At 42.3% G+C, this 12,669-nt stretch overlaps 1 protein-coding gene across 2 annotated transcripts in view; it reads right to left on the bottom strand.

Annotated features, from left to right (window-relative positions):
• The window catches only part of SLC18B1 (solute carrier family 18 member B1), a 569,858-nt gene that overhangs the window by 332,332 nt on the left and 224,857 nt on the right, over window positions 1-12,669 (bottom strand). For both annotated transcript variants that reach the window (XM_086925400.1, XM_086925401.1), the window contains exon 7: window positions 1,741-1,877. In XM_086925400.1, the coding sequence (XP_086781526.1) occupies window positions 1,741-1,877 (137 nt within the window). The remainder of the gene's footprint in view (window positions 1-1,740; window positions 1,878-12,669) is intronic.

Below are 12,669 nucleotides of genomic sequence, written 5' to 3'. Positions count from 1 at the left end.
CCTTGTCCCGGGCTTCTCCCGGCGCGCTCCCGCGCTGCGGTGGTACAGTCGTTATTATATGCCTAAGAGGAAGGGGGCGTGTCCAACAGGGAGAGCGTCACCAGGTGTTTGCAGTCAGGTGAATAGCAGGGACTCGGGAGATGTAGTCCTGCTACCAGTGCGCTCGCAGCCTTGTCCTTAAGAAACCCTCGGTTCTGCTCCAGCACCCACAAACAGCACGACACCGTGTAGCGGGACCCGCGAAGCGGGTCTGGCAAGGAGCTGCGGTTTAAAGTGCTGAGAGCGGCAAGATGATTCAGGAGACGCAGACCGGGTTCAACGGCGTCAGAGTGTCACATCCAGGAAACAGCAGCCAGGAAAAGCAATCCCCCAGGAAAAGCAATCCCAACAAGGGTAGGAAGGTCTCAACTCCTACATTCAGTAGAAGGCAGTAATTCAATCCTATAAAAGACAGCAGGTGTAGATCCCCAAAATATGTACAGGAAAGACCTACAAGACCCATTTCAGCCACATGAGCAGGCGCAGGTGGAACATTTCTGCAATAAATATGTGGGGCTGCAACATAGGCATCACCACAAACATTTGTCACTCATTATTAATTGGACTTAAACCATATGTCAGCAGAAAAGTTTGGTTTAGTGGTGCTCAAGTCAACAATGATATCAATTAATACAACATGGTTCTGTTTCTCAGCCCTCTTTTGGACCAAGTGTGCACTTGTTGAATCCTCATTTCAGTTGAGTTTGGGAATAGTAGGGCACATGATAGGCAATGAATCCATTACTTACCAGTGTTCTTCATTACCCCAATTTTAGTCCTCCTCCTCTCACTCCACCACCCCTCTGAGTTTTGATCCTTATGGTGAATAATTGTACACTTGTAGCAAACAGGAAAAGGGGAGGCTGGGGGAGGTCTTCTTAGAGCATATCAAAAGACATAGTAATGAGACTTTTGGTCTTTTGGGGTACATACTCTATAACCCGACCTGTAAGGGAGATGGGACTCCTCATTTTGGTTAAAACTGAGACAATGAAGGCTAACATTCAGGGTAATGAAGATTACCAGTCATTAACCTTTCCTTCAAAGGGCTTTTGAAAATCTTTGCTGCATCCTTAAATGTTGACCTAAGTACATCATGCAATCTCACAAACTGTGCAGTGTAATATGGCAGTTCATCCCCATACCTAGTACCAGACAGTGCCACTTTGGCTACCTCAAATCCCTGGATGATAAACAGCTTAGGCAGCATCTGGGGCTGATGGTTACTGTGCATTAACAAGCCTGAACAGGTAGCACACCTCTGTACAACCTTTATGTAACTGGTCTCAGATGCAGAGAGAAGAAGAATGCTCAGAGATGGTGATGAGCAGCTGCTAGGAAATGGAGTCCCTGAACAAGCTTACTTAGTGTAGCATTGCAATGTGAGTAGATTGCAATTATACATAAAAGGCGAAAGTGTAACATAGCCAAATAAAAACAAAGCAGGGTAAAAGATCAATCCCAAATTATCCTAAATCCTTAAAAGTCAGGAAGCAGATATTCAGCACAGACACACTCATTGTCGGTGGTCATCCTCCTCTACTACAAGAGGTAGGGGTTCACAGTGGACAGATGTCATTCTTATGACTTCTGGGGAGGCCTAGCCGCTGGGCTGGTGGATGAACCCGAGCAACAGCAAGATGGTCTCTGGAGTACAGAAGAGACAAGGGCAAAAGGGGTTGCAGGTACATTGTGGCTTACCTTTTCTGTGACAAAAATTGACAAAGTGGGATCCAGAAAACCAATGCATGAGGTCATTGAGGTCAAAATAAGGCACATAAATGCAATCTTTGGTAGTGTGAACAGCCTCCAGAACGAGTCTCGGGTTGGAAAGCCATCTAGATCACACAAGGTGAAAAAAAAACAAAGGAAGCAATTACCTCCAAACTGAAAACAAAAGAAACAAAATACAACTACTCTATAAATCTCGCTCTTAAGCACTAACGTTGTTGTCTTAGAAAAAAGTTACTCACCTATATAAATTATTTTCCATTTTGAAAGTTCTCTATAAATTTACTGCAGGGTGAATATCATAATGTAATGGGCTGTTAATACAAGGCTTTTTCTAATAATGTAATCGTCATCATATAGCAGAAGCGTTATTAAATAACCAGCTACTAGTGCAAACATATATTACTATTTTACACAAACAGAATCATGGCATACAGATGTGTTCCAAAGTGTGGTGCTTTTAAGAGTTGAAGGGGATCCTCTACAAAATATATAAGCTTATACAGAAACAATTCCATATATAGTCATTGCTTCATGCATAGCCATCTTAAAATCGTTTTTGCAATACAGTTTTAAAGAAAATTCAAAGATTGTCACCTATATATGAAGATTCATGCACACACTTGTGCAACCATATATTAACCCCTTCAGTGCTCATGGCGGAGCACTTCCGTTATGAGCCGCGGTTGGCGTGTGCTCATGACGAAACCGCCCCATCATGGCACCCAACCATGGGGAAAGCGCTGGCGCTCCCTCTATGGGCAGTCCAATATCGTGCCACAAAGGGGGATGGCAGCGGAAGCCGTCGGCCATCGTATGACGTCAGCGCGCACAGCGAGTGCCGACATCATCAGGAAGCGCTGGATGCCTGGAAGCCATTTGTTTACTGGCAAGGAGGAGGTGAGTTTTGGGCTCCGGTGGGGCTGGGAGGGGCAGATCCGGTCACATTGAGGCATCCGAGGAGAGGAAAGAGTGTTTTCTCTCCCCTGATCTCTCTCAATGCAGGGCATTCCTGCTGGTCGATCTCGCACAGCGTCGCTCACAGCCTCGCGATTGTGCAGTAGGAATGCCCCCACTAGACATCAGGGATTTTCTTTGTGTAAAGAAAATGACCTCTTAGGCAAGGGTCGCTTCCTTAGGGGGCAATATTATTTTGAGACTTTTCTGTCCCCCCCCCGGGAACAGATTGCCCGCATTTTTGGACGTTTCTGGCCCCTGGGGGGCAAAAAAGCGCACTATAGCCAGGCATATATAAAAAATAAAATGGAAGCGACCCCTTGGGCAAGGGTCGCTTCCAAGGTCCATATTTTTTTTAAATGGGTATTCGGCCCCCCCTGGGGGCAGATCAGCTGGTTTATTTGAACTTTTTGCCCAGAATACCCCACTAGACACCAGGGAGTTCTTTATTTATTTAAAGAAAGCGACCCCTTGGGCAAGGGTCACTTCCTTAGGGGGCACATTAATTTTAAGACTATTCTGCCCCCCCCCCCCCCCGGGACAGATCGCCTGTGTTTTTTTGCTTTTTTGGCCCCAGGGGTGGCAGAAAAGCCCAGTAGAGCCAAGGATATTTAAAAAAAATAAAATGGAACCGACCCCTTTGGCAAGGGTCGCTTCCAGGGGGCATTTTTTTTATGTGTATTCTGCACCCCCTGGGCGCAATACGGTCCATTTGCGTGCCCTTTCTGCCCCCGGGGGGGCAGAATACCCCACTAGACAGGAAGTTCTTTTAAATTTAAATGGAAGCAACCCCTTGGCCAAGGGTCGCTTCCGGGAAGGGGGGGGGGCATTTTGTTTTTTATATGTGTATTCTGCCTGGCCCATTTTTTGGCCTTTCTGCCCCCATGGGGGGCAGAGAACCCTACTAGACACCAGGGCCTAATTTCAAAATGAAAATGGAAGCAACCCCTTGGGCAAGGGTCATTTCCTAGGAGCATATTTTTTATATGTTTGTTCTGCCCTCCTGGGGGCAGATATACCCGTTTGTTTGGCCTTTCTGTCCCGCTAGGCACCAGGGACTTTGTTTGGTGTGTAATGGAGGTTGCTTCCAAGGGGGTAAAATTTGCTTGATGTTTTTTCTGCCCCTCTTGGGGACAGATTTGCTCCTTTTTTTGCCTTTCTGCCCGAGGCGGGAGGGGGGTGGCAGAAAACCCTACTAGGCACCAGGGATTTATTTATTTTGCAAGGGAGGCACATTTCTGTCTGCTGTTTTCTGCCCTACCTGGAGGCCAGATCGGCCTGGCCGACAATCTCACCCAATCCCTTGAGCAAGATTACCCTCCATTTTTCTCAGCCCTATATGAAGGTCCATCTGGCAGATTCACTATTTGGGTAGTGACATAGTGTGTTATAATGTTAATTGGTTTGTTTTATGAATTGCAATTGTAATGCTTTATTTCTCCTTTTTTGTTCTGGGTCAAGGCTTCTGCTCTTTAGACTGTTCCAGGTTGCGGTTTTGTTACTGGTGGTTCTACTGTTTGTGTAGTTGCATGTGTTTGGTAAGAAACTTTTTTTTGTACACTGTAAATGAGTTTCATTTCTCTGCATGAATGTGTTTTTGCAAATGGTGTAATAATAGCAGTATCTTTGGCTTCTGTTATTTGAGTGTCAAAAACTTTTTTGCATTTGTGCTCTATGTGTATTTTGTTGTCTTGTGGGTAATTGGTTTTGTTTTTTTCTTTCTTGTGGGTTTTTGTTGGTCCTGCAGAGTAAGTGCTGGTGAGTGTAGCTGTCTCTTGCAAGTGAATCGTATAGTTTTTGAGTATATAGCTCTTTGTTATAAAGGTACACATTTTCTTTACTTGCTTATTTTGCACTGTTAGTTGTTGTTGACTTGTGTGTGCAGTCTCCTTTCCTAGTAAGGACAATGGCTAGCTGCAGGATTACTGCTCAGCAGGTTGTTGGTATTCTTTTTGAGTTTTCCTCTGACCATGGTTCAGAAACTGACTCTGCATCGGAGGCAGAGGAGGGAGGGGAAGATTCAGGCATTGAGTTTTCTCTCCACATGGAATCATCGGATGATGAAGCCACTCTCAGTGTAGATGAAGCTACTCTTAGTGCGGATGAAGTGCATGGTTTAGAGGAGGACAGTGATGTGCCCATAGTGCAGCAAGAGGCATCGGGCTGCAGCCTGGGGCTGCAAGGCTTCCAGTTGGAAGTGATGGCCTCTGAATTGAAATTTTTTAATAGAATTTGGTCTTTATTGTTTAGTTAATTAAAACCATAACAAATTTCCTTTACAATATTCAGCCAATATTAAAATAAGATAACATAAAAAGAGAAATCAAATAAGCATTAATTTCAATAAAAATAAGTTCCAGATAATATCTTTCCAAAAACCTTAAAATAAAAGACTTCCTTCAGGCTTAGTCCTCTGTCCTAATAAGTCTAAATGATGTTAAATTATCATTGAAGGGCCTGCTTTCAAGGACTTTTCAAAAGGCAATAAAAACTTAATTATGTTACAGTTCATTTGGGGAGCAGATGAATCCAAACTACCAATGACTGCTGACCTGCATGTGCATATTCTCTTAACCAGGAAAATGTTCTTCAAGAAAAACGCTCTCTCCCTGTTTAGCTTCTTACAATGGCATATTATGTGAATTAAATCTTCATTTGTGTTACCGCAGAGACAACAATCAGAAGATTCAATCTGCTTCCAGGTAGGCTCGTCGGCAAGAGTTGGAAATTTGCTGAAGCGCAAGGCCATCAATCTTTTTTTTAATAAGTTGTATCCAAATATGCCGCCGGAGTAAGAGTTTTGTAACTATTGATCACAGTCCATGAATGGGAACGATGTGAAAAAATGTCTTTATCTGTGATCAGCGAATAAAATTTGGCGGCTTTATTTAATGCCTGTTTGCATGTTAGCTCGAGTGCATGGGACAGGAATTGATTTGCCTCTGATTTTTTTTGCATTTCCAGTTCCTGCCATAGAAATTTATTGAGATTATTATCATTGCCATGTTTCCTAATTCGAAACCACACCTTGATGCATGTGTAACGTCTTCCCAATGATTCGTTCATTAGACCAAATTCTAACCGCATTTGCGCTGGTGAGGCTGAACTGGGGAGTTGGAAGACCTTTTTATAAACTTTTGTTATTAAGTGGTTAAGAAATTCGGAATCCTTACCATGCATTACAACACTTGCATAAGCTAAGGTGGGATTCGCTTTGCTAGCAATCACAGTTAAAAGCGGTTTTAGCGATGGACCTTCCAATTTTTTGGACAATGTACTAAGTGCAAATATTAAGGCCCCTGCTCTTTGTGTCTAGTAATTGTTCTGCTCTTTTGAGGCAAGCTTATCGTCAATATAATATCCCAGATATTTTTAATAGGATACCCTTTCCAAATGTTTTCCTTCAAACCGGATATTGTGATGTGCAGGTCGTCAGTTGGAAATGAGCATTGTTTTGGTTTTTGATGAATTAAGGGCCAGCTTGTTTATAGACAGGAAATCTGAGAGTTCTGTTAGCAGCCTAGACAGTCCAACTTTTGTTAAACTCAGAAGCACAATATCATCTGCATATGCCAGGCGTGTAAGTTGTAAGTTGCCTAATTTCGGAGAGTGAGCATTGCAGTTATTTAGTTTACCAGAAAGATCTGAAATAAATAAGTTGAATAAATGTGGAGCCAGGACGCAACCCTGTTTTAATCCAATTGTAGTATACACTTTTCTCGATAAACAGGATCCATCCCCGAGTTTTACTTGCATCCATGTGTCAGAGTAAAATAATAACAGGCCCCTTAATATGCTCTCAGGTATCGCCCATGATCTCAGCTTTGCCCACAACAGGTTCCGATCCACGCTGTCAAAGGCAGCTTGCAGATCTATAAAACACAAGTGCAGGTCCTGTTTTGTACGCTGGCATCTTTCAGCAACCATTGTGATAGATAAAATGTTCGAGGTTGTTCCGATCCCTTCTCTGAACCCCGTTTGGTTAAAAGGGAATCAATTCTCTTTCTCCCGACCAGTTTACCAGTTCTTTCAAAAGTAGCGATGCAAAGTATTTGACTTCAACATCCTGCAGTGCTATTAATTGGTAATTGAGTGGATTAGTATTTTCTCCACCTTTATATATGGGCATAATTTTGGAGCCTTGCCAACTGTCCAGAACTTGGTTGTGAATCTGCACGTCTGCAAAGAGTTTCTCGAGGTGTATGCTCCAGTATTCAGGTGCGTGTTTGTAAATAGCTTGCGGAATACCATTTGGACCTGGTGCCCCGTTGCTTTTGCCCTTTTTGATAATCTTTATTATCTCATCTGTAGAATAAGTACCATAGTTGCTACAGGGATCGAAGTTTTGCTTGGGTCTGTTGTTGAAAACTGACTGCAGCATTCTTCCTCAATTATTGTTTTGTTAAGGTTTTTCAAAATGAGTTGTTTCCCCGGAATTTTTAATACATTTTCTTTAAATTTTGACGAGAAGAAAATAGCCCATTCTGTTTCCTGGACATTCGATGTAAGTATATTTCGATGTCTTGTTAATTGATTTATTATTTTCCAAAATGTGTTTGAATTTGGGTGCTTTGTGCTAAAAAGCAATTTAGACCATAAACTCTTGTTTATCCTTTTTTTGAATTCCCAAACCTTCTTTTTATATATTTTTCTTTGTAATAGAAATGTCTCTGATTGGCACCCATCTTTGTCATTCAACTGCAACTTCTTTTGAGTTCTACGCAAGTCCCTTCTTAGGTCTTTCAACTCTTTCGGCAGTTTGCTATTAGTTGGAAGTGATGTAAATGTAAATTTAAATGTGTGTGTCTTGTAAAGCGCACTGCTACCCGGAGGCGTCCTGGCGCTATAGACCGCCGAGGAACCTGTCCAGGCTTTCCCTGTGAGATGTTCCCTCCTGGGTATCTCCAAGGTGAAACCAGGCATCCCCGGCGTTTGTGGGGGGCCGTTGTGGAGATGAGGCAAGCTAATGCCCAGAGTTGCCGAGTGTGATCCCTGGTTAGAGTAGGTACCGAGGCGAGAATTATCGAGTCTGCTGACCCTGGTTCACGACCCTGCCGCGTCGGTAATTGAACCCTGGTCCCAGGCCGTCCTCTGCTCCCGGGTCTGCCGCCTCTAACCAGTGAACCACACCACTCCACTCCACTCCACTGATGGCCTCTGGGTTGCCGCAGGCATGGTGCAGCCGGCATTTCCAGACTTTACTGGTGTTCCAGGGTGTAGAGTGAATACCAATTCTTTTTCTTGCCAATGCATTTTTTTGAGTTGTTTATGGAGGATGTACTTTGGGCAGAGATTGTAGAGCAGATTAATTTGTATGCCGAACAGTTTTTGAGGGACAACAGTGCCAGCCTTAAGCCCCACTCTAGAGCTACCCGGTGGACTGGCACAAAACTGGAAGAGATGAAGAAGTTCTTGGGTTTAACTTTTTTGATGGGCTTGCTAAGTAAGACATCAATGTCTTCATATTGGTCTACTAGTCCCTTGATGGCAACGCCTATATTTCCCGCAGTCATGAGTTGTGATAGGTATTTGCTTCTGCTTCTGATGCTGCATTTTGTCCATAATGGTACAGCGTTGCAACGAGATCACCCTGAGTTTGAGCGTCTTTTTAAGATTTGGCCTGTCTTTTATCACTTTGTAGATCGATTTTCTCAGATCTATGCTCCAGGGAAAGAAATAACAGTGGATGAGTCTTTGGTCTTGTTCAAGGGCCGCTTGGTTTTTAGGCAATACATTCCTAGTACGAGGAGAACACGTTGGAAATAAGCTGTATATACAGTGTGAAAGTAGGCCTGGATATGTCTCTAATTTCAGGGTGTTCACCTGTAAGGAATCCAGGCTTAACCCCCCTGGTTGTCGGTCCACTTTTGGAGTGACTGAGAAAATTGTGTCGAAACTTGGTAGTGGACTTTTTAACAAAGGTCACCATTTATATGTAGATAACTTCTACACCTGTGTGCGGCTATTCGGGGAATTGGCCAAAGTGGACACTGTTGCTTTTGGCACAATCTGCTCTAACCGTAAAGGTTTCCCAAAAGAACTAGTTTGTCAAAAGCTTGTGCGTGGACAGTGCAGTGCGTTGCGTTGCGAGGAACTTCTAGCTGTGAAGTTTTCAGACAGGAGAGATGTCTACATGCTGACTACCATCCATGATGAGAGCACTTCACCTGTGACTGTTTGGGGTCAGGTTGCTGAAGTTGCATTTTAGACTATAATAGGCACATGGGTGGTGTTGACAGAGTAGATCAGAGGTTGGAACCTTACGCTGCTTTTCGTAAGGCTTACATTTGGTTTAGGAAGTTGGCTATCCATCTTTTCCACTTGGAAACCTTTAATGTTTTTTTTGTATTCAGGGATTCTTGTCCTGAGTCAAAGATGACTTTTGCTACATTTCAGGAGTCTGTAATGGGCAGCCTTGTTTTAGTAGAACAGCCAAGTGTTCCTAGAGTTGGAGTGGTAGAGGATGTGGCTAGATTGAAAGATCACCACTTACCTGATCACATTCCACCTGTGGTTCTTGGCGTTCTGAACCTGTGTTTTAAATGTCATGATTCTGTTATGAATTTGGTATCAGTGAACCGCAAATGGCGAATGCGTTATTCATGAGTATTTTCATCATGTAACACCAATGGATTCACTGTGCATTTGAAGGTTTTGTATTGAGCACTTGGGTTTCATCTTGTAAATAGCAGCCATGTTATTTCGTTGCCCTTACAGTAGGCTTTCCCCATGGCAGAGCAAGCATTTAAAGGACATAACCTTAGCATGGGTTTGTGCTGACTTCTGCATGACCTGACGACAGCTGACCCTGTTGCTCGAGGCTAACCTCCCAAGCCAGTTCCTTGTTCAGCAGCTGGTGCAATAAAGTTCAAAGAGCAGGACATGTCCGACTTTTTATGGCACCATTCCCACCGCTTCTATCTCCGTCCCATCTGTTGCTGCCTTTCCTTTACAACATGTTCATCGATCTGGGTTGAAGGTTTTATGGTGGGTTTGTCCGGCCTGATGGAACAGGAAACCAAGCATGTGTGCAATTCTTTTCTTAGCCTGGACTTATCCTGAAAGTGGTGCTTTGTATGCACGTCCTGGGAATTTCCAACATAATGCACTTCAAAGCAGGAATGTGTGCTTAAAGCGAAATATTCTGTATAAAAGGCCTGTGCGAAGGCCATGCAGGCAGACTCTCTCATCCAGTTGCTTTAAGCGTGGCTGGGCGACGGAGCCTCACAATTAATGATAATAAAGATGTCTTTTCATATTTCAGATTCTGTGTTGATTTCTTTGCCACTCTTGAATGGACTACTTATTGGTAAGACCCCTGAGAAGGAGTATTGTAAATATTTGGTTCCTCAGTTGGCGCCCAACTCGGGGGCTCATCATGAAGTGACTACCTGGAGGAGAAATTTTTCAGAGAACAGAATTATGCTGGGGAAGGCAAGACAGGAATCTACTAAAAGAGGTACTCTGTGCACGGAGGTTCTGGGGGGATTCTCTGTCTTTGCGGCCTGGCATATTTTTTGATTTTTCTGACTTAAAACTCTCCAATGGATGTCACTCCTGACTGAGCAACCCTTTTTGGCGCAGGTTTTTTTAAAGAGACTGTTAGTGCAGTTAGAAATTGGCAGTTAGAATTTGGACATCTATTTCTTTGGTACAGCTGTGATAAGTATTTAAGTGGGTCGCTCCCAGAGTCCTTAGTAGTTGACACTTTGCTGGTGCTTTTGTCGTATGCACCTTTGCGAGTGTTTTTGTTGTTGACGCTTTGCTAGTGTTTTTGTCGGTGACACTTTGCTAGCGTTTTTGTTGTTGCATGGTTCCATTGCATTTGTGGTTCTTAGTACTTGATTCTTTGTTGTGTTATTTGACGCCTGCAGACGCCAAAAACCGAGGGTATTTGTTCTTTGCAGGGACTTGGTAAATCCTGTAACCCTTGAAGTTTGATGCTGGATTAGTGAGCTATAAGATGCCTGATCTTAGCGAATTTGAAACTTTGTATTGGCCAACTTTGTATACGTTTGAATTAATCGGTTTATCTAAATAGGTTAGATTTACAAACATATTTCTTCCTTGGTGATTTTTGTATCTGCAGGGAACTAAAATATGACACAATACATAACAAGGATGCTTTACTCTGTATAATTTTATGAATGGATATGCAGAACGATTTTTGGTGTTCTGCCAGCTGCAGCTAGTGAATTGAGTGTATTTTTGGTTTTTACACTGTTGAGCAGTGTTTCTTGTAAATATGACTTACAGCTACGTATAGTCCGGACTGTCCTGTTTTCGTTCTGAGTGTTGATTTGTGGGTTTAAATGTGTGTTTGAATGCGTGGTTAAAATGTGTGTTTACATGTCTATTTTGTTTGTGAGTTTTGTTGTACATTGCGACGACGCGATTTACAAGAAATGGTTGGAGAGCGCTGTATTGTGTGTCCTAAATGTTTTCAACACTTTCTGTTTATGTCTGAAATGTGCTCAATATGTGTGGTTCACATTTAATGGATTTAAATAAGGCCCCAGCCAAAAACGAAATTACATGTTTTTGCAGAAATAAATGCATTTACAGCGTTTTCACTTAAATGCACTGTATTAAATGTTCACAGGCAAAACGTTTTTAGCTGCAGTATATTTGCATAGGAATGTTTCTTCAGCCAGCAATTTTTTGTAGTTCAACACGGGTGGAATTTTGCATGACGGCCCTTTTACATGACAGAGGCCCCAAAAGTGACGCAGAATTTGACGCTTTTTAAATTAGGCATATGCGCTCAGGTTTGTGAGTAGATGCATCTAAATAATAGACAAGGAATGTAGCGGGCTCTTATATGTAAAACAATCACAAACAGAAATAATTGGGTTTTATTAGAAGACAAAAATTATTAATTATGGAAAAATAATTCATAAAAATTAGTGCTACCAAAATCGTTTTTTAATATTCATAAAGCGTAACACTCATGCTATGACCTCTTAGCATTAAAATGTGATTTGCGTTATGTTGCATCACTCAAATGACAAGAATCCATGTGTATAAATTTGCTTGCCATAGGCGCAAGCAAGCTCATTTTTATAACATATAAATTATTATTTTCAGATACCTGACTCTTGGATTATGTAATAGACTTTCTAGTAATCCATATTCTGCAAGAAAATTGTAAAATATTCATCTTGTAATGCCCAAAATCAGAAAGTCGATTTTGAGTAAATTCACTGTTTAAACTGCATTTTTGCTTTCCTTAAAGTGTCTCAGTCTTAAGCAAATGCATGCATTTAGGTTTTGATATAAGGTTGTGCTTTCTTGTGATTCAGTGGGTTAATGTGCCAGTATACAGGCTTGTTTTAATATCAGGATTGGAGGTTCTACTTTCAAGCTAGGCCTACGGACAGTTTGCTTATTTAACGCTGATGAAGTGTGTGCCATAGGATTGCAACAAGTAAATTACTCTAAAGAAAACTGGTCTGTGTGTCTTTAGCTTTTGAGACAAATTGACAGTGAATGTAGTCTAATAATATGGGAATAGTGATCATTTTAGCGCCTAAAAAGAGAATTTTTTTTTTTTAAAATAGCTTGGATTATTGTTGATTAGATCCAGCCTACTGGCTTTGTCAGCTCCACTGTGGCAGAAGCTGGGGGCTGGGAGAATCTGCAACAGCTGGCTCAGCGCGCTTGCTGAGATGTTCTCTTTTAAGTGTTTCCCCATAAATTATGGAGAAGGCCCCTCATGTGTTGCCATTTACAGCCTTTTAATTAGGCCTTTGTTTCCGAGGAATGCAGAATGACCTCTCTGCACGGGCTGCTAAAAGTGAGGTTTCTGGTTTCACGTGGTAACATGAAGGACCTTGATTTAAATGGGGAGATGAAAAGGGGTTTCTTTAAACATCGTGTTAAATGCTTGGCAGGACTGCTACAATGTTTGCTAGCTGTGTTTTATTTTACAGAAAACGAAAT

The sequence above is a fragment of the Lissotriton vulgaris genome, chromosome 6, assembly GCF_964263255.1.
Source record: "Lissotriton vulgaris chromosome 6, aLisVul1.2, whole genome shotgun sequence".
In the NCBI taxonomy this organism is placed as follows: domain Eukaryota; kingdom Metazoa; phylum Chordata; class Amphibia; order Caudata; family Salamandridae; genus Lissotriton; species Lissotriton vulgaris.
This window is presented reverse-complemented; position numbering and strand designations above follow the sequence as displayed.